Raw genomic sequence first — 22,115 nt, 5'->3', positions numbered from 1 at the left:
CCTGCCTCTGTGAGTCTGAATTTGCCAGCTTCCTTACCTGCAAGGCCCTCTCCTTATCTTGCTCACCAGGTAACCCTCAGTCATCCATTCAACCAGATCTGATCACAAAGCTTTTTGTGTTGCTCCCACCCCTGCCTGCCTGCAGCCAGGGCACTTCTGCCCTCTAAGGCCACACTTAGCAGTGAGTTCCTAGCATTCAGTGGTATCCACATCCATTTCTGCACCCTGTACTGTGCACTTCTTGAGGGCAAACACCATTTCCTGCATCGCCCTGGAACCAGCAGGCGCAGTGTCTCTGGTGATAATAGTGACATGACGTTAGTGCTCTTTGTCCACCAGGCACCATCCTAGCCACCTGTGGAAAAAGAGGAGATTCCTATAGCCAGGATTCTCACCTGGCCCTGGTTGCCTTGCTCACTACACACGTGTGAGCAATATGTTGTTATTGACGCTATATAAAGAGCTCCGCCATTGCTCTGGGCAGCTGTACAGCTGCAGGTCTGCACAGCTACAGGAGAGCAGAGACTGGAGTGGTGGCTGCGCTGAGGACAGAGACTGAGATGGCTGCTGGGGTGGGAGTACCCGGAGGCAGAGACTGGCCTGCTGCATGCAGACTTGCTCTGAGTGCATGGGATTCTAGTGATTGACCTGCCACCATGGGAATAAAGTTAGATAGAAACCCTTTCACCCCAAGAACGTTCGCTGTCATGTTTTTTCAATCTAACTGAATCCATAGTGAACTTATCTGGGGCTAAAACCAATTGGCAAGACACCACCTCACATGATTTAATGTATTTAATCTGCACAACAAACATTACCATCTTCCTGATTTTCCAAATAAGGAAAGTAAGGCACTCAAAGCTTACATGACTTGCCCACAGTCACACCACTGCCACATGGGGGAGGCGGATTGAGCTCCTAGTGTCTGTGCCTTAACTGGCATGCTATACAACCTCCCTGATAAAGAATGCCAGAGACGGAGATGGGGAAAGGCTTCTCCCTTTCTTCTTCAAGAAGCATGCACACATGTGTGCACACACACAGACAGCATGGGAAAAGTACAGGGGGAAGTATAATTACATGCTTTGAGTGTGGTATACAGCGGCACTCCTCCAGCTTTGATGGGTACATGCATCACCTGGGGATCTTGTTAAAGTATGGATTTGGATTCAGTCTATATGGGATGGGACCTGAAACTGCATCTCTGATTCCCAGGTGACACTGATGCTGCTGACCCATGGTCTGCACTTGGAGGGGCAATGATGAACCCCAAGAGTTGAAGGAGGTCAGAGGAGGGAGATTTAAGTGTGGGCTAGGGAGGTCCTGGGACAGACAGCTGGGTCTGGGACACTAGCAGGGCTTGGAGAGACAGAGGTGGGGGGAGGAAACCATCCTCCCCAGGGTCATCCAACTCCATGCTCTCAGGGGCCTGGAAACAAGAGTGGTTTCAAGAACCTGTGACTTGTGCCTCAGAGCCACCTCCATCCCCGCTTAACAAGCAGCTGCACTGAGCAGGAGCGCCACATATGGATAGCCCATTTTTGAGAAATGTCTAATCCCAGTGATGTCAGGAAGCATTTTGCAATTTCAGAAATCAGAGCCCAAGAAAGTTCTGTGTGCTCTACAACTGATTACACCAGTTAAATGGAAACAATCTTTCCCCGAGTGGTTCCGCTTAAGGGGAGCATTTCTGCTGGCTCCAGTACTTTGGCCAACTATAAAGCTTAGCAATGGAAAATAAGGTAATTCTCAAGGAGGAAGAGTTCTTGGTCAGCACCAGATAAAGAGCAGCTTTCAACCAAATCATGTTGCCTACAGTGGAGAGCTTTGAAATTAATGGTAATGTATTACCTCTCAATAATGACATTGCCTGGTTTTGTAGTCTTTCTCTTGGTGACATGAGAATGGCCAAGTCAACAGAAAGACTGTTTTCACCATAGACTCCCACTAATACATTTCTGGAATGCTTCGGGCTAGATTGTATGTAATTCTAGTAATGGTGCTGTACCTTCAGCATATTGTTGGGTTTGGGGTCTTTTTCTCTGCTTCAAAATTTGTTTAAATTGTATTTAAATTTTTCCCTTAGATTAATTTTATTATATGTCCCTCCTTTTCATTGTTATCTTATTCTGACACATAGGTTGTATTATGAGATGGCAATGCAAAACAAGAGGGATGAAAAGGTTCCACAAAACTGAAGCCAAGTGCCACATATTTATTGAAGACAATTGCTGTATAATTCTTTAACATAACTTCTGTTAAAACTGACATGCTAATTGGGGAGTGTTTTCTCCATTTCTTGTTAGCTAGGATATGCTTGTATTTTCATAATTAGTTTGTCTTAGATTAAATCCATGTTTTAAAAATTCAGTCAGTTCTGTTGCCTTTATTTTCTCCCTCACAGTTCACAGGTGATGCATTTTTAAAGTAGTTTAGAATTTTTAACATTTAAAGTAATGGGTTAGTGTTTTCCACAGGGATCTCTGATTTCCCATTCTACAATGTCCTTTAGAAGCATTTTCCAAGTCCATCCGTCATCCTCAGTCCTGGTGTTTTCTGGAAGATGTAGGTTCAGGAAAAATTGCAGTTCTGTCCCCTGGCCTGACTGTCATTCTCACCCAGCATCTGTACAGGTGACTGGCTAGAATTTATGAGGGTATAAATATGAAGGTCTGGTGTTCTGCCTTTAAGAATTTACAGTGTGGTATCAGAGAAGGCATGAGTACAAATTACTTTAATAAGTGTTGACTCTTCAGGACTTTGGGGAATATAACATTTTGATATATGATTTTTTAAGATACTAAAATGTTCAAGCAAAGTCAGCTGATCAAACACATTCAGCACCTCCTACTTACTGGGTACAGCTCTCAGCACTGAGGGGACAGACAAGAATAAATAACTGATATCCTCAGGGAGCCCATGGTCATGTCAGAGTTGGCAAGAGGATGTCAGGGTCAGCCCACCCTAAACTATGTCTATATAATTTGTCACCAGCTGTGACTAAACTATGCATAGGACATCATGGTGTGGGGCCCTGGAGATTAGAGCTGAGACCTCTTCTAAATTTTAAAGAATAAAGGGATCAGTTGGAGAAAGGAGATGGTGGCTGGGGCAGGGGCAGGGACATGTTTATGATATATTCACAAGGCCTGTTCAGAGAAATACAGATAGTTCCACATGGTTGGGCCAAATTGGGTGGGGAATCTCAGGAGGGGTTGAGAACATGATCAATCAATTTGGACTTTATCCTGAGGGCAATGGGGAGCTCTGAAGGGGTTAGGTTGGGTTTACATTTGAAATCGCTCACTATCATAGATGGGGACAAGCTAGAAAGAGTACTGATGAGGATGGAGAGGAGCATGGCAGTGAGAGATGATGCAAGGCAGTAGCTGTCAGAAAAGAGAAGTGAGAATGCTCTGGAGAAATATTCAAAATCACATCAGTAGGACTGTAGGGACAATGTAAACAAGGGAAATTGAAGCATCAGGGGTGAATCTTAAATTTCTGACTTGGGTTATGCATGCCACTAACAAAAAATCTAACCAATAAACAAAATTGCTCCAGTTAAATGGAAGGCACATTTTCTTAAATGTATCACAGACAAAGGTCATGAAACATGTAGAACTTTCTAGATGAGTTTCATTATGGACAATACTCACTATGAGACTCTGTAACATAGTGACCCCTTCAGGGCTTACTGAAAGAAGAGAACTACTTGCTTCAGCACTAAATGGCTCCAGGTTTATCTATCTATCATCTATGTATTTAAGATAGTTTTCTGAAGTGGCTTGTACTGCTCCCCATTTCTGTAATTTTGTTATTTAAATAAAAATATATTAATAGAATTACACAGTATGTAACTTTTTTAAGACTGACAATTTTCACACAGTGTATTCCCTTGGGATCCTTCCAAGCTGTTTCGTGCATCAATAGTTGGTTATTATTATTACTAATCGTATAAGTCCATTATATGAATGTGCCACAGTTTATTTAGCCATTCATCCATTGAAAAACATTTGGGTTGTTTCCAGATTTTAACTACTACAAATAAAGCTGCTATGACCATTTATATAGAAGTTCTTGTGTAAGCATATGCTTTCATTTCCCTAGGGTAAATGTCCAAAAGTGCAGTTGCTGAGTTCTAGGAGAGTGCTTGGTCTTCCAAGAAGCAACTGATCTATTTTTCCAGTGTGGATGTCCCATTTTACATTCCCACCAATAATGCACAGTTGATACAGTTTCTCTGCATCCTTGCCAACAACCAGGATTATTATTATTTTTACTTTAGCCATTCTGATAGGTGTATGATTGTAATATTTCATTGTAATTTTACTTTGCGTTTTCCTAATGGCTAATGAAATTGAGTATCTTTCCATGTGCTAATTTGCAATTTGTATATCTTCTTCAGTGAAGTCTTTTCATGTCTTTTGTCAATGGTTTAATTGTATTATTTGGTTTTTTTACTGTTCAGTTTTGAGAGTTCTTTATATATTCAAAATACAAGTCTTTTGCTGGATATGAGATTTGCAAATATTCTCTCTCATAACTTGTCTTTTCATTCTCTTTTATAAAGAAAAGTATTTAATTCTATTGAGGTCCAGCTTATCAGTTTTTCCTTTTATGGATTGTGCTTTTGGTGTCAAATCTAAAAACTCTTCACTGAGTCCTAGGTTCTGAAGATTTTCTTGCATGTTTAATTCTTTTTCTAAAATACAGCATCATTGATATACAATCTTACGTTGGTTTCAAATACACAGCATTTACCCAATATTATCAAATCCTCACTCCTTCCAGTGCAGTTAGTGTCTATCAACATAGTAAGATATTACAGAATCATTAACTGTATTCTCTGGGCTCTACTACCATCCCTGTAACCAACCTATGTTGTGATTGTGAATGATTGTGCTTGTTGATGCCCTTCCCCATCCCCCCACCACTCTCCTCAACTCCTCCCCTTTGGTAACCACTGGTCCCTTCTCGGTGACTCCGAGTCTACTACTACTTTGTTCCTTCTGTTTTGCTTTGTTTTAATATTCTACAAATAAGTGAAATCATTTGGTATTTATCTTTCTCTGCTTTGCTTTTTCCACTGAGCACAATACCCTCTAGCTCCATCCATGTTGTTGCAAATGGTAGAATTTGTTTTCTTCTTATGACTGAATATCCACTGTGTATATGTATTACTTCTTTATCCATTCTTCTGTGGATGGACACTTAGGTTGTTTCCATATCTTGGCTACTATAAATAGTGCTGCAATAAACATAGGGGTGCATATATATTTTGAATCAGGGATCGTGTTTTCTTTGGGTAAATTCCTAGGAGTGGAATTCCTGGGTCAAATGGTACTTCTATTTTTAGTTTTTTGTATCAAATACAAAAATTCCATCCTGCCTTCCACAGTGGTTGCACCAATTTATGTTCCCACCAACAGTGTAGGAGGGTTCCCCTTTCTCTGCATCCTCACCAGCATTTGATGTTGTTTCTTGTCTTTTAGACAGTGGCCATTCTAACTGATGAGAGGTGATATCTCATTGTGGTTTTAATTTGCATTTCTCAGCAGTGTGGAGCATCTTTTCATGTGCCTGTTGTCCATTTTTATTTCTTCTTTGGAGAAGTGTCTGTTCAGGTCCTCTGCCCATTTCTTAATCAGGTTATTTATTTCTTGGGTGTTGAGGCATATGAGTTCTTTATGTTTTGGTTGTTAACCCTTTACCAGATGAGTCATTTCTGAATATATTTTCCCATACTGTAGAATTCCTTTTTGTTCTGCTGATGGTGTCCTTTGCTGTACAGAAGCTTTTTAGTTTGATATAGTCCCACTTGTTCTTTTTTTATTTTGCTTCCCTTGCCCGAGAAAATGTGTTCAGGAAAAAGTTGCTCATTTTTATATTCAGGAAATTTTTGCCTATATTTTCTTCTGAGAGTTTTATGGTTTCATGGTTTATTAGGTCTTTGATCCATTTCAAGTTTACTTTTGTGTTTGGGGTTACAATAATCCAGTTTCATTCTCTTACATGTAGTGGTCCAGTTTTCCCAGCACCAGTTGTTAAGGAGGCTGTCTTTTCCCAAATGCATATTCATGGCTCTTTTATCAAGTATTAATTGACAATATAAGCATGGGTTTATATCTGGGCTATCTATTCTGTTCCATTGATCTATGGGTCTGTCTTTGTGCCAGTACCATATTGTTTTAATTACTGTTGCTTTGTAGTAGAGCTTGAAATCAGGGAGTGTAATCCCCCCAGCTTTGTTCTTCCTTCTTAGGATTGCTTTGGCTATTTTGGATCTTCTGTGGTTCCCTATGAATTTTATAACTATTTGTTCATCAGGGATGATGTAATTTTCTTTATTGTGGTGTCTTTGTCTTCTTTTGGTATTAGAGTGATGCTGGCCTTGTAGAATGAAATTGGAAGTATTCCCTCCTTTTCTAGTTTCTGTAATATTTTAAGAAGAATGGGTATTAGCTCTTCTTTAAATGTTTGATCAAATTCAACCATGAAGCCATCTGGACAAGAGTTTTGTTTTTATGTAGTTTTTTGGATTGCCAGTTTAATTTCATTGCTCATAATTGGTCTGTTCAGATTTGCTGTTTCTTCTTGAGTCAGTATTGGAAGGTTGTATTTTTCTAGAGAGTTGTCCGTTTCTTCTAGGTTTTCCAATTTATTGGTATATAACTTTTCACAGTATTCTCTCATAATTCTTTGTATTTGTGTTTTACCTGTTGTGATTATTCCTTTTTCATTACTGCTTTTGTTTATGCATGCACACTCTTTTTTTCTTGATAAGTCTGGCTAGAGGGTTATCTATTTTGTTTGTTTTCTCAAAGAACCAGCTCCTAGTTTCATTGATTCTTTTTATTGTTTTATTCTTCTCTATTTTATTTATTTTTGCTCTGATCTTTATTATGTCCCTCCTTCTACTAATTTTGGGATTCATTTGTTCTTCTCTTCCCAGTTTATTTAATTGTGATTTTTTACTATTTACTTAGGATTCTTTTTATTTCTTGATGTAGGCCTGTATTGCTATGTACTTTCTTTTCCTCTTAGAACTACCTTTGCAGCATCACACAGATTTGGGGCTGTTGAATTATTGTTTTCATTTGCCCCCATATATTGTTTGATTTCTGTTTTAATTTGGTCATTGGTTCACTGAGTATTTAGAAGCATGTTTAGCTTCCATGTGTTTTTAGGCTTTTTTGTTTTCTTTGTGTAATTTATTTCTAGTTTCATACCACTGTAGTCTGAGAAGCTGCTTGATGCAATTTCAATCTTTTTGAATTTACTGAGGCTCTTTTTCGTGACCTAATATGTGATCTATTCTGGAGAACATTCAATGTACACTTGAGAAAAATGCATATCCTGCTGCTTTTGGGTGGAATGTTCTGTAGATATCTGTTAAGTCCATCTGATCTAATGTATTGTTCAGTGCCTCTGTTTCCTTACTTATTTTCTGTCTGGTTGATGTGTTTTTGATGTGAGTGGTGTGTTAAAGTCTTCTAAAATGAATGTGTTGCCATCTATTTCTCCCTTTAATTCTGTTAGTATATATTTTATATATTCAGGGGCTCTTATTTGGGTGTGTAGATATTTATAATGGTTATGTCCTCTTGTTGGACTGACCCCCTTATCATTACATAATGTCCTTCTTTGTCTCTCATTACTTTCTTTGTTTTGAAATCTATTTTGTCTGATGTAAATACTGCTAATCCTGCTTTTTTCTCCCTATTATTTGCATGAACTATCTTTTTCCATCACTTAGGTTCAAGGCTTCCTTACTATGTAACAGTCTATCTCAAATTGCTGATTACTCTATTTCAAACAAATCTAAAGGTACTTTCCCACCCCTTTCTTCTTCTTCCTCCTCCACACTTTATGTGTCATATTCTGCACTTTTTGTATATCCCTTGACTGATTTTGTGAGTAGTTGATTCATTTCATATATTCTTGGAAATTAATTTGTCTTCTACCTTTACTGTGGATTTATTTTCTCTGGTGAAAGGTATTTAGCCTGAGGAACACTTGCATTTACAGCAGTCCCTTTAACACATCCTGTAGGGCTAGCTTAGTGGTGGCTAATTCCTTCAACTTTTGTTAATTTGAAAATTGTTTAAGCCCTGCTTCAAATATGAGTGATAATCTTACTGGTTACAGAATTCTTGGTTGAAGGTCTTTCTGCTTCAGTGCATTAAATATTTCATTCCACTCCCTTCAGGCCTGTAAAGTTTTTGCTGAGAAGTCTGCAAACCTGATAGGGTTTCCTTTATAAATAATCCTTTTTCTCTCTCTGGCTGCTTTCAATACTCTCCTTATCCTTGATCTTTGCCATTTTACTTATTATATTCCTTGGTGTTGTCTTCCTGGGGTTCCTTTTATTAGGGGCTCTCTGTGCTTCAATGACCTGAGTATCTATTTCCTTCCCCAAATTGGGGGAGTTTTCCACAATTATTTCCTCAAAGAGACTTTCTATCCCTTCATCTCCCTCGTCTTCCTCTGGTACCCTTATTATGCAAACATTCTTCCATTTGGATTGGTCACACAACTCTCTTATCATTCTTTCCTAGAGATCCTTTTATCTCTCTGATTTTTGGATCCATTGTTTTCTTGTTCCCTAACCATTTACAACTTGTTCAAGCTGTGAAAGTCTAATATTAAATCCCTCCATTGTATGTCTCATTTCAGATACTGTATTCTTCAGCTCTGAGTGGCTTTTCTGTTGAGGTCCTCCATGAGATCTTGAATACTTTTCTGTAGGTCAGTGAGCATGTTTATGACTATTACTTTGAAGTCTTTATCAAGATGCTTGGTAATTTCACTTTCATTCAGCCCTTTTTCTGGTGTTTTGTCTTGTAGTTTCAGGTTGGCTGTTTGCTTCAGCCACACATTTGTGATCAGCACAGATATCTCTGCTGGAGTTGCTGTGGTCAGAGCCACCCTCTGCCTGGGCTGCAGCAGTGGCGAGGGATGCATGGTTAATGGAGTGTGCAGGTTATTGTGTTTGTCTGCCCAGGCCTGTTGCATAGGATCTGGCTCCCCCAGGTAGGAAGAACCTCCTGGGAATGGTTCTTGCAGGTGTTTCCCTGGCTGGGCCAAAACAGGGCTGAGAAAGCTGGGAGGGTTTCCCTCTGCCTACCCGACAGCAAAGTCTGACACCAATGCTGGGCTAAGTGGGCCATCAGCTGGTCATGCATGCAGGGAGAAGCCTTGGTGCAGCACCACTGAAGTTGCTGTGGGTGGAGCCACCCTCTGCCTGGCCTGCAGCAATGGTGGGGGCTGCAGGTGGGCAGGACCAGTACCTGGCAGGAGGAAGGAGCTTGCCGGGCTGACTCCCACAGGCAATTTCTTGGCTGGGCCAAGATGGGACCAAGAAAGCTGGGAGAGTCTCCCTCTGCTTATGTGGCAGCAAAGTCTGACACCATTGCTGAGTCAAGTGGGCTATCTGCAGGCTGCATACCTCAGGGACGAGCCTCAGGCCTGCATTGCCTGTGAGGGTAATGGAGCATCTGGGGTTCCCAAGAGTTCCCAATCCATTTGGGTAGGGGTGGTGGGCTGGGGAGGTATTGTCCACTTGCCCATTCTCTTGAGCAGAGAGCTCTGTGTAACCCTTGCCCCTCTAGCATTCCTCCTGCTGCTGGGAAGTCTTTCAAACTGCCCACTTTGCTTATGTCTTGTGGGCCAGTAGGGCAGTCTGTTCTCCACAAGCTGCTGCAATCTCTGACTTCCTGTTCTGCCTGTCTTTGTTGCCCAGCCCCAGTAATCACTAGAGCACCATGTGATGTGGATACATGCTCCTGGAGCAGACCTCCAGGGTGAGGTATTCAGTAATCCTGGGCTCCTACTCCCTCCCTGTTCCTTTCCTCTTCCTCATGCATGTGGATTGAGTTGGGGGAATGGCTTGGGTTCCACTGGGTCTTGGCTTTGCCCTTTTACTCTTTCCTGTGAGGTCTTTTCCTCTTTCCCAGATGTAGGTAGCCAGTACTGCAATCTTCAGGTCATTTTCAGGTTTAATAGTATTTGCTGTATTTTCGTGTTTTATGGGTTTTGGGGAGGAGGTTTTCACCTTGCCTTCTTACTCCACCATCTTTTTTCCCAGTGACTCTTTTGTATGTTTAATTCTAAAAGATTTATAGCTTCACATTTTACCATTAAGTCCATGATTCATTTTGAGTTGATTTTTCACATAAGATCTGAAGTTTAGGTCATGATTTGTTTATTTATTTTGCCTATGGATGTCCAATTGCTCTGATGCCATTTGCTGAAAAGGCTATCCTTTCTCCATTAAGTTACTTTTGTACCTTTGTCAAAAATCAGTTGGATATACTGTGTAGTATGCCTTCTTTATTCTGTTCCATTCATCTATATGTCTATCCCTACATCAGTACCACACTGTTTTGATTACTGTAGATTTATTGTAAGCCTTAACATCAAGTAGAATTATTCCTCACACTTTATTCTTTTTTTCCAAGAGTCTTTTAGTATTCTATGGCTTGTGCCTCTCCAAATAAATCTTAGTTATAGGTGTATCTATAGCTACAGATAATCTTTCTGAGATTTTGTAGGAATTGTGTTATAGCTATAGATCAATTTTAGGAGAATTTACACTTTTACTATGGTCAGTGTTACAATCCATGAATGAACGTGGTATGTCTCTACATTTTTTTTAGGTCTTTGGTTTATTTTTAAATCACGAGTTTGTAATTTTCAGCATACAAATCCTATATACATGTTAAATTTATATCTAAATATTTCATTTTCTTTGGAACAATTATAAATGCTACTGTGTTTTAATTTTTATTTCTGTATATGGAATATGATTAAATAACAGAGCAAAGAAAGACATCCTTGCCTTCTTCCCAATCTTGTATTCTGTCTCACCTTTAAGTATAATATTAGCTTTAGATATTTTATAGATGCTCTTTTTTCTTTAAGTTGAGGGAATTAGCCTCTATTTCCAGTCTGCTGAGAATTTTTATTATGGATTTGTTATTTATTATGTGAGTTTTTATTATTAATTGGATTTTGTCAGTTGCTTTTTCTGTATCAATTATATGATTGCATGATTTTCCTTAAGCTTGTTAGTATAGTAGATCATATTGATTGATTTTTGCATATTGTACATACCTGGAAATCCCACTCAGACATGGTATATAAATTCTTTTTATATATTGCTTGATATGTTTTTCTAATATTTTGTTGAGAATTTTTGTGTCAAATTTCTGAGAGATACTGACCTTTAGTTTAGTTTTTTTTTTTTTTGTACTCTTTGTCTGGTTTTCATATCAAGATGATCCTAACCTCATAAATGAGGTAAGGAGTGTTTTCTGTTCTTCTTTTATCTATAAGAGATTGTGCAAAATTGGTGCTAGTTCTTTTTAAAATGTTTGTTAGGATATTCCAATAAAATAATCTGAGTCTGTATATTCCTTTCTCAGGAGATTTTAATTACAAATTTAATTTATTTGATAGTTATAGGTGTTCATATTATCTATTTAATATTGGTTGAGTTTTGATAGTTTTTAGTTTTTGAGAAATTGGCCCATTTCTTGTATGTCATGAGCATAACAAGAGTAATAATATTTTCTTATTAATGGCTGCAGGATCTGTTGTAATATTATCTGTTTCATTCTTGATAATGGTGATTCATGTATTTTTAAAAATCTTTATCAGTGTTGCTAGAGCTTTATCAATTTTATTGATATCATTCATAGAACCAGTATTTTGGTTTACTGATTTTCTCTCTTATTTCTACTTTAAATCTCATTGATTTCCTTCTCTGATCTTTATTGTATCCCTCTCAGTGCTGCTTTAGCCAAATCCCATGATTTGATATGTGGTATTCTCACTTTCATTCAGTTCTTATTTTTAAAATTTTTTCTTTGAGACTTTCTCTATGGCCCATGCATTATTAAGAAGCTTTAAAATTTTTTAATTTCCAAGTGCTTAGAGATTTTCCTATTATCTATCTGTTTTGATTTATTGCCAGAAAACATACTCTTTATGACTTTTTTGTTGAGGCTTGTAAATATTCAGTGCATGCATGGAAAGAATGTGTATTCTGCTATATTGCACGGAATATTCTATAAACATTGATCTGATCCTGTTGGTTTATGATATTGTTCAGTTCTTCTATACTTCTGCTGAGTTTCTATTAATTGTTGAAGGTGAGATATTAAAGCCCTAATTATAATTGTGGGTTTATCTATTTCTACTTTCAGTTGTATCAATTTTGCTTCATGTGAACACTCTATTGTTTGGCTCCTCATAGATAGAATGTAGTTGAGTCATGCTTTTCAATTCACTTTGCCAATATCTCCCTTGTAAGTGTTATATTTACACCATTTACATTAAGGTAATTATTGACATCTTAACTCTTTTATATACTATTTTATTTTATATTTTCTATATGTTCCTTCTGTTTTCCATTACCAGTTTCTTTTTTCCTACCCTTCTCTGGGGCTACTTATGCATATTTTTTATTCCATTTTGATTTATTTATTGATTTTCTTTTTAGTTCATCACTTTGAATAGTTTTCTTAGTGGTTCCTAAGGCATTACAGTATACATATGTAATTTATCACATTCTCCTGGTGTCAGCATTTTACCACTTTGAGTCAAGTGTAGAAATCTTACTTCCATTTATGTCCTTTGACACTTTCCATTTTTTAAATATAACTATCTTAGCTATTTCTTCTACATGCACTGAGTACCACACAAGACTGTATTATAATTTTCATTTAACCATCAAATAGGATTTTAAAAAATTATAAGGAGAAGGATGGTCTAAACATATCTGTATATTTACCCATTCCTTTTTTTTCCTGTTCTTCCTTTTTAATGTGCCAAGACTTCTTCTACAATAATTTCCTTTCTGTTTGAAGAACTTCTTTTAGCCATTCTTTAAAGATAGATCTACTAGCAATAACTTTATCTGAGAATTTCTTTATTCCCATTCATTCTTAAGGGATATTTTCATTGGACATAGAATTCATCATCTATTATTTATTTCTTCAGCACTTGAAAATGTTATATAACTTCCATCTGATCTCCATGGTTTCATGTGAGAAAGTTGCTGTCATTCAAATTGGTATGCCTTTATAGGTAATATGCCATTTTTCTCTTGGCTGCTTTCCAGGTTTCTTCTTTTTCTTTAGATTTTTATTTGTATTTGTATCTAGAATTTTTTTCAGATTTTTACTTGCGATGTGTCTTAATATTGATTTATTTGCATTTATCATGTTTAGAAGTGCCTCAACTTCTTGAATGTGTAGGTTATGTCTTTCACCACACTTGAGATATTTTCAACCACAATTATTTTTTGAATATTTTTTCAGCCTCACATTCTGAGACTTCAATGATGTGAACATTATACATTTTTTGTTGATGCACAGATTTCTGAGGCTCTGAACATTTTTTAGTTGATTTTCTCTGTTTTTCAGATAGGATAATCTCTATTCTTCCATTATTTAGATCATTGATTCTTTCCTTTGTCATATTTACCACACTTTGAGTCTATCTAGTGAGATTTTTCTTAGTTTGGTGTTTTTAAGTTCTATAATTTCTGTTCGGTTCTTTTTATATCATATATTTTTGTTTGAGATTTCAAACATAAATAGATCTCAAATATCCATTATTTAAAATTTAAACAAAGTTTTTATTTGTTTCGAGAGTATTTGTAATTGCTCATTAAAGCATTTTTGTTAAGGCTACTTTAAAATCCTTATTGAATAATTCCAGTGTCTGTGTCATCTCATGTTCATGTTGACATCTATTGATTGTCTATTCTCATTCATGTTCTTATTTTCTCTGTTCTTGGTATGATGAGTGATTTTCTATTGTATCATGAATATTTTATGTAGTATGTTAGGAGAATCTGGATCCTATTTAAATCTTCTTTAATAGAAAGTCACACTGTTTTAATTTATCACACTGATTCTAGCCCACTTTTGTGGACTGTGATTTCCATAACAATTTAGTTTTCTGAGCCCTGGCTATGCTATTCTGATCTGCTTTGTTCATCTGATGCTCCCTGCTGGTGCTGCATTGGCAGGAGAGTTGGGGAGAAGGTACTTCTTCAGGGTGCCAGTGTTGTTAGGTGTGGGGTGGAAGACATCAAGCCCACAGAGTATAAACCACTTCCCTGGGCCTGCACACCAGTGGACCATTGCTGGAGGTATCTTCTCAACCTCTACTAGTTACAGCTGGAGAAATATACACCACACCAAGCCACTTTCTGCCACTGTGTGAGGGTTAGGAGATGGCAGGCCTAGGAACCCTAGGGTTTGTCTACAGCCTTTTTTCTTCATTGAGATATTTTATGTATTTGAAATCTTATTTCCCTCTGAAGCCCTATTTTCACTGTGAGTCAAGCTATCAAAACTGCTTTCCTAAAATCTTCACCCAGACTGTAGTTTACTCCAGGGAGTAAATCTTCACTGTAATTTATGCCAGCGAATCTCATTCTTATTCACCTAGAGCTTTTTTCATTTTCTCATCTTAAACAATTCCTCCTCATTAGAATCCAGAATGGAATAGATGCTCCTTTGCAGTTTCTTCTACCAACTGTAAGAGATGAAATGAACAGTACAGAAGGTAAAGAATTTATTAGATCCTCAGCTTTGTACAAACAAAGTGAGTTAGATAATGCCCACAGATTCAAAATTCCAAGTTTCTAAAACACCGTTCCTCTATGCCAGGTGACAGCTTTGACTTACAAAAACATCTGGGCCTGAGTAGAGACATCCATGAATATGCATCACACCACCATGTCTGTTTTTCCTCGTTATCCTTACTCAGTTGCCTTCTAGCATGCTCCTGCCATCTTGTTTGAAAATATCTGCATCTCCATGATGTCCCTCACTGCCACCCAGCCTCTCTGAAGTATAGTTTTTCTTTCTATTCCTATCACATGTCATGTTTCATCAAGTTTAGTGCTCTTTATGAGACTGTGTTCACCATCCACCATCTTCTGTTAAATATGAGGCTTCCTTTGTATGTTACCCATCCTTACCATGATGTTTTTATAGGTACCTGAGGTCCTAAGTTGCATTCCTAATACTTTCCCAACACTTCTAAACTGATAGTGTTCAACCCTGCACATGTTCAGCACCCAAACCTCTGCAGCCACTCCTGCATCCAGTAAGTCATCATCTTTCCTGCACATACTGTGTACTAGACACTATCTTGATGTTGGAATACAGCCCAAGAAGCTTCTAGACCATTTGGGGGAGACTGAGGCATAAATAGACACAATTCAGTGTGATTGTTGCCATGGCAGAATGATGAGAGGAAGCACTACAGGGTCACACCCAGCCCCGGGGAGCCAGCGAATGTATCTTGGAGCAGAAGCTCCATTGCTCCCAAAGAATGAGTAGTAATTAGTCATGTGGAAGGGAGGAGGGGGGACTTTGTATTTAGACTAAATATATTGCCTGAAACAAAAGGGTGTAACCACAAGTGGTCTGGCCTGCACAGCAACAGGGTGGCTGGCTGGCAGTAGGGCTTCACCAGCCAGCTGGAGAATTGTTTGTCCTAAGTGCAGACAGCAGCCACTGAAGGGCTGAAGGCAGAAGAATGACTTGGCCAGGTTGTGTGTTAGCTCACTCAGGCTGCTGTGTGGGCCTCAGTTCAGGGGGTACAATGGGGGTGACACTATGCTAGATGGAGCATAACCAAATGCCACCAATAAACCATGCAACCCAAAACCACTCCTCTTAGCACAGCCAAAGCTATTTCTGGACTTCTATGCATTAGGCAATGCTAGAGCAGGAGTTCCTGTTCTACAAGTAACTGGAAGGAATATCAGCAGGGTAACACAGGTCTCACAGGTGATGGAAAAAAGACCCAAGGTTCATACACATTTATTACAGTATTCAACTGAAAAAAAACCCACCCTCACCTGTCATAAAGCAAAAGCAGTGCTCACAACCCACTCTCCTGCCTTGGGCTGCTCACTTAAGATCTTGTTTTCCTTCTCATCTGCCCTTAGGGTTCATTTTAACTGCATTTTCCCAGAGCAAAAAGTAATGTAGGCTAATGAGGAGGCTCAGGCCTTGGAGTTAGATGAACTTGGGGCCACTGTGTTTCCTTAACATCCCTGAACCCCAGGTCCCTCCTCTGTAGAAAGGGATGATCACACCCATCTTGCAGGATTGATGCAAGGACTGGAGATGATAATCGTCAGTGCCTGGCCCAGAGTAGGTCACTCAGTTAACGGGAGAAGTGAGAAATGCAGCGCTTTCTGCACACTGGGTCCCTGCCTATGGTGCCCCTAAACAGGGAGATAGTTGGCATGGGGGAAAAACTGGAGTTGGAAACATTGCTGCCTCTTTTGTAATGCCCCTAACTAGAATCAGCTTATCAGGGGGGGAATAGTTGCAAGAATTGTGACTTTTGTAAAAGAATATTAGGCAGCTATTAAAAAGAATAGTTAAATCTCTCTACAAATAAAACTAGAAGAATATCTATGAAAAATCATTCATTGTAGAAAGCAAAGTGCTGTATTATATGTAGCATGATATCATTTGTATAAAATTAAAAGAAAAACAAGTCTCTCCAGGACTATATATGTTTGTAAATTTTGGAGAACAAGGAGAAAAGGAGGAAGGCCTCACCCCAGCATGCTGACAAAGCTTACTGTAGTGGGCAGGACCCCAGGGGATCAAGGTCAATTGCACCATTATCAACCCTTGTAATGCTCTCTATATTGTTTGATAAATTATATTAAGCATGCTTTACTTTCATAATTTAAAAAAATATAAAGAAAAAGAGCACAAAGGCCTGGACATAAATCTCAGATCTATATCTTATAACCTAATAGATTTTTCAACTTCTTCAAACTTTACTCACTGTTTATAAAATGGGACCAACCCTCCTCCTCCCAGAACTCTGAAACTAAATATGTTAATTCATTAAATCATCTGACAAACATCTATTGAGAGACTTCCATGGCCAGGCTCTGGGCTGGGGTTTCAACAGAGAACAAGGCTGATGTAATACCCCGTTTAAGGACCACATTCTTTCAGCCAATGATACGTGGCATGGGTGTTGGTTTGCCCAGACACAAAACTGAGTGGCCAACAATGGCATTTCTTACCCTGTGGCAAGAGGAGGATCCGAGGGAAGAGTTGGTGGTAGGGGGCCTTTGTGTCTTTCCCTTCAACTGAACAAAGAGATTCAGGATTTGGACATAGGTTGGGGCCTCCTGCACTCTACTCTCTGCAGCAGCTGTCTTCCACCCGGGTTGTGTTTTAGATCCAAAGCCCAAGAAGAGAAGGGTGAACTGCTTTATGATTGTGGTGGTACTTTACCTGATTCTGCTCACCATGGGAAACGTTCTGCTGGCAATTAAAGGTAAAGTAGCCTTAGTCTTGTCTGGTGCCCAGTGGGTGACTCAACCTGACCCCATCTGATACAGGGCTCAGGCGGAGTGGAGAGCCCTGGGGCCACTGCTGCCCACCTACTGGGAGATTTCTCAGTCCCTAGTAGACTCAGTGATGGGGACAGAAGAGGGCAATGGAAAGCAGAATGTGTGTGTGTATGTGTGTGTGTGTGTGTGTGTGTGTGTGTGTGTGTGTGAGAGAGAGAGAGAAAGAGAGAGTGAGAGAGAGAGAGAGAACACTTGTGACCCTGTGTGTATCTAAAGCAGTGAAAGATGTAATGATTTCACATGGGTATGCCATGTATATCTTACACTGAGGATTCCCAACCTCTGAGTGAGAAAGAGCTTTATTAATCAATGTTCGTTTTAACATAATTTTACGTCTAAAACTTCCTAACACAATATTAAGATCACAAAGCAATTCTATCAGCAGACAGTGCAGATATACAAGAAAGCCATGTACCCAACTGTCATAAACACATGTCATGTGCATATTAAGGTCATACATGATTAGGTCAGACCAGCATACTAGTTGTCAAGTATTCATAACCAGAAGGTTGAAAGTTGATTGTGATACCATGAGTACATCTCTAGGCCATGCAGAATGTTCTATGGACATGTAAGGTCATGCCCGAGTGTGTGGTGCACATGTACAAGATATGAAAAAAGCTCTGTGTTCACACTAGGTGCTCACAGCACATGAAAGGAGTGTTTACAAACTTAGAATCTACAAAGTTATGCACATATGGCATAAGTCTCAGGGGTGGTTTCAAATGCCTTGGGTTTTAAAGAATTTCCTAAAAGAGTGCTTGGGGGGTGGGTGGGGGAATCCAGTTTTGAATTTGCAGGAGCAGCTCAGGCGCCTGGAGGTCCCCTTCATCAATGAGTCACTGGCTGCAGAGGACCGTTCGCCCTTCTCCTTGTTCCAGTCAATGAGCGCTCCTCACCTGGCTGAGGATGCACCAAGGCTGCAAGTCCTGCAGGCCCAGCTCAACCAGGTCCATGCCAGGCAGGAGCAACTGCTGCAGCAGGTGGACAGCTTCACTCGGAGCCCAGGTTTGGCCCCTCCCCTCTGGACTGGGACTCCTCAGGGGAGGTGGGGAAGAAGCTGCTTGCTCATGGGCAATGGGGTCTTTGGGTCTGAATTCTCTTCCCTGGCAAGGAGGGCTTCCAGGGCCCTGGCCTGGGGTAAGACCATGGGGGCTAAGACAGGAGGGGAGGACATAAGCTACAGGACCAACGGGTGGTTGCAGACAGGTCTCTGTGAGACAGAGGGGTCAGGAACCTAGGAACCAAGGACCCTGTCTAGGCAAAGTGTGACCGCGAAGAGCCAGTAAGTGGAGCAACCCGCCCAAGACCAGATCTGTGTCACAAAGTGCTCAGATTGATTCATAATGTTTAGAGGGTAGGTAAGATGCAGAGCCTGGAATATTCCCAGGACCACTCCCAAGAAGTCAACTAATATTGGCCCATGGCTGGGGAGTGTGGTAGGTTCCAAACCAATCCAGGTCATGTGAGGACCCTGAAGAGGACAACTGTAGTGTTAGGGATGCATGGTGGCTTGAAGAGTAAGGCTGCAGGCAAGAGGAAATAAAGCCAAAGGTGGGAATAGCAGGGGTACCCCTTCCTGTAGTTTCCTTGGGTCTTGAGGCTGGGCCAAGTGAAACTGTACCCACCACTCTCTCAGGCTGCCCCAGAACAGGAAAGGCTACTTTGAGCAAAACCAGCTCCCAGGTGTACCCTGACAGTTGCAGGACTCACTCTATAACATGGAGCTCTGGGTTCCTTGCTTTGGCTCCTGTGTCTGGGAACAGCTAGGGCTTAGGAGTATGATTCCATGGCCAGGGTCTTGTGCCCACAAGAGCACGTGTTGGACTCAGAGTCCAGGTGGGCAAATCCTCCAGCTTCTCCAGCAAGCACTCAGATGAAGGCTGAGTGAGGATGCGAGGGGAGGTCACAGCTGTGGCAGCCAGCCTAGCCCAGGCTCAGACACTGACACAGTGCATCACTATCTTACAACATCTGAAGGAGCTTGTTTTATTCAATATCAGGGGCCCTTCAATATCTAGGGAAGGGTCCCCAGAACCTTCCCACAGATTTGTTGGTCCTCCTTTGGGTCTTTTTTCTTTCCCCTGACCATGCTTGGACACCATCTTCTGGGCCTTGCCTGAAACATGAAATGGCTTCCCCATTCCACACCACCCACTCAAATCTAAGTCATCTTCCAAGACCAGCCCTCGTGTATCCCCCCAGGCATCCCAGCTGTAAATGTAGGTCTGCTCCTCTCTCCCATAAGCACTCCTTCCAGGTGCCTGTTACCTGATGCTTAGCTTACCACCCCATCTGGCCACAATCATTTCCAGGGGTGTGCAGCTCATCTCTCACAGGACCTTCACAACATACAATGTAACTCGAGGGGCAGCTTATGGGCTCAGACTAACTTCAGTTCTAATCCCAGATCTGCTGCTTACTAGCTTTGTGACTTTGGGCCAGTTACTTAACTTTTTTGGAACTTTAGTTGCCCACCTGCATGGAAAATAATGGAGATAATTGTACTTACCTCACAGGGCTGCTGTAAGATTCAAGTGAAGAGACATGCAAAACTGTCTGACAATATCAAGTGCTCTCTGAGGAAAAAGCCTGTGGCTTAGTGGTTTTTTCTCCCTCCTAAGCACACACACATTTTGTTGCACATGTGCACACACTTCAGTCCCACTCCTACTCCATTCTGTCAGCTGAGTGGTTGAAAGGTTACCTTGAAAATGAATGTACATAGTGTCCTCAGGACAGGACTTTTGGATCTCATAATTTTTCATTCATGCCCAGACCACACCACTGGCCAGGGAGGGTCTTGAGGCAGCCTGGCACAGAGGGAGGAGTGTGGATGTGGACAACTGGCAGACCAAGGGACAAACCCTGTTTCTGCCTCTCAATGAGCTCGGTGTCCTTGAGCAAGTCACTTAACATTTCTGTGTCTTCCCCTATGCAATGGCAGTAAAGATAGGACCTACGAGGTCTGGTGTGAGGATCAGTCAGTGTAAAAATGCTCAGTCCAGTGCCCAGCTCTGAGTAAGTATTCAAGAGTGGTGGCTTTATTATTGTTGTTATTACTTGCCTTGTTATTTTTCTTGGAAAGACTAAATGAGCTAATGCTGTGTAGCCCCCAGTCTGAAGAGTATTGGCCCCTCCCCTTTCAGGAGATGCTGTTTCAACAACTTCTATCACTTTAGCTGAGAATCAGTGTTTAAACCACTTATCAACCTAGGGGGTTTATCTGACCTTTAAAACCTGCTCCATCACCTGCTGCAAGCAGCATGCTCCCAGAGCAGACAAAAAGCCCACCTCATCCCAGGTGGGGAACAGGCTTACCCTGATATCTCTCCGTCTCTGTCTCTCTTCCTCTACATGAATATACAGACAGATCTCTGATTTACAATGGTTTGACTCAAGATTTTTTTACTTTACAATGGTGCAAAAGCAATACACATTCAGTAGAAACCATAGTTTGAATTTTGAATAAGGATATTTTCCTGAGCCAGCAACATGTGGTCCAATCCTCTCTTGTGATGCTGGACAGCAATCCCCAGCCGCAGCTCCGGGTCAGCCATGTGGTCACAGCAGTCAACATCCAATACACTAATAGCCATCTGTCCCCACACAACCATTCTGTTTTTCACTTTCAGTACAGGATTCAATCAAGTATATAAGCTATTCAACTCCTTATTATAAAACAGATTTTGTGTTAGATAACTTTGCCTAACTATAGGCTGATGTAAGTGTTCTGAGGACCTTTAGGTAGGCTAGGCTAAGCTATAGTGTTTGGTACATTAGGTGTTTAAATGCACTTAGATTTGTATTTTCAACTTAAGATGGTTTATCAGGACATAATTCTGTTGTAAGTCGAGGAAGATCTGTATATATATGTGTATATATAATCTCCAACTCTACCTCTCCGTGCCTCTTTCATGCTCTCTCTGTCTCTGACTACTTCTGTTTCCGTCTTTCTCTTTCTTCTCCCACATTCTCTTCTGGAGCTCAGAAACCAGAGACAGAAAATGGTGATTCCAGCGGCTAGGGCTGTGAAAGGTCTGGGCTCCTCCTGAGTGCCCCCTGCCCACCTTCCCAGGTTCCCTCTCCACCCTGGTCCACCCAGGGGATGCTCTGGTCTCTCCCCAAACCCATGGCCTACTTTGCCTGGTCAGGGCTCCCCAAGATACATTTGGCCATAACGGCCCCTGAAGACAACCAATAGGTGGATAGGAGAGGACAGTTGGGTTCTATTATTTCCATTTCACACATGAAGAATCTGAGGTCCAGAAGCTATGCTGATTTGACCCAGACAGGATTGGAGGGGCTGAGTTAGACTCCAGAGCCTCAGCCCCACACCTGCCCCAGGGGTCAGGCATAACCAGGACAGCCCCTGGTGAGAGGGAACCTAAGGGCTCACCCTGGGAAGGCTCTCTGAAGGGACTGGACCCATCCTGGTGAGAAGTGAAGTGCTTCTCCTGAATGCTAAGTGCAGAGTATCTGGCTTTGATCCAATAGAAGAGCCAGAGCTCCACTGGTGGCATTCCTGGGGCCCACGGGGTCTCTGGGGTTCTCACCTCTTCCCTTTGGCCAAGAAGTGTAGTAGTAGCCCCATCTGCTGCATTTTCACCATGTCCCATGACCTCATGCTGCTCCCCTGAGGCCACTGCTGTCCCATGTTTTGGAGAGCAAGAGGCTAGGCCACAGGAAGGCC

At 40.8% G+C, this 22,115-nt stretch overlaps 1 protein-coding gene across 2 annotated transcripts in view; it reads left to right on the top strand.

Annotated features, from left to right (window-relative positions):
• Positions 1-1,693: 1,693 nt before the first annotated feature.
• The window catches only part of MARCO (macrophage receptor with collagenous structure), a 39,724-nt gene continuing 19,302 nt past the window's right edge, over positions 1,694-22,115 (top strand). For both annotated transcript variants that reach the window (XM_017643163.3, XM_037001109.2), the window contains exons 1-3: positions 1,694-1,839; positions 17,248-17,346; positions 18,209-18,430. In XM_017643163.3, the coding sequence (XP_017498652.1) occupies positions 1,806-1,839; positions 17,248-17,346; positions 18,209-18,430 (355 nt within the window). In that variant the 5' untranslated portion in view covers positions 1,694-1,805. The remainder of the gene's footprint in view (positions 1,840-17,247; positions 17,347-18,208; positions 18,431-22,115) is intronic.

This window comes from Manis javanica, chromosome 7 (genome assembly GCF_040802235.1).
Source record: "Manis javanica isolate MJ-LG chromosome 7, MJ_LKY, whole genome shotgun sequence".
Lineage (NCBI taxonomy): Eukaryota > Metazoa > Chordata > Mammalia > Pholidota > Manidae > Manis > Manis javanica.
Note: the sequence above shows the minus strand (reverse complement) of the source record. Positions and strands in the feature narration are given on the sequence as shown.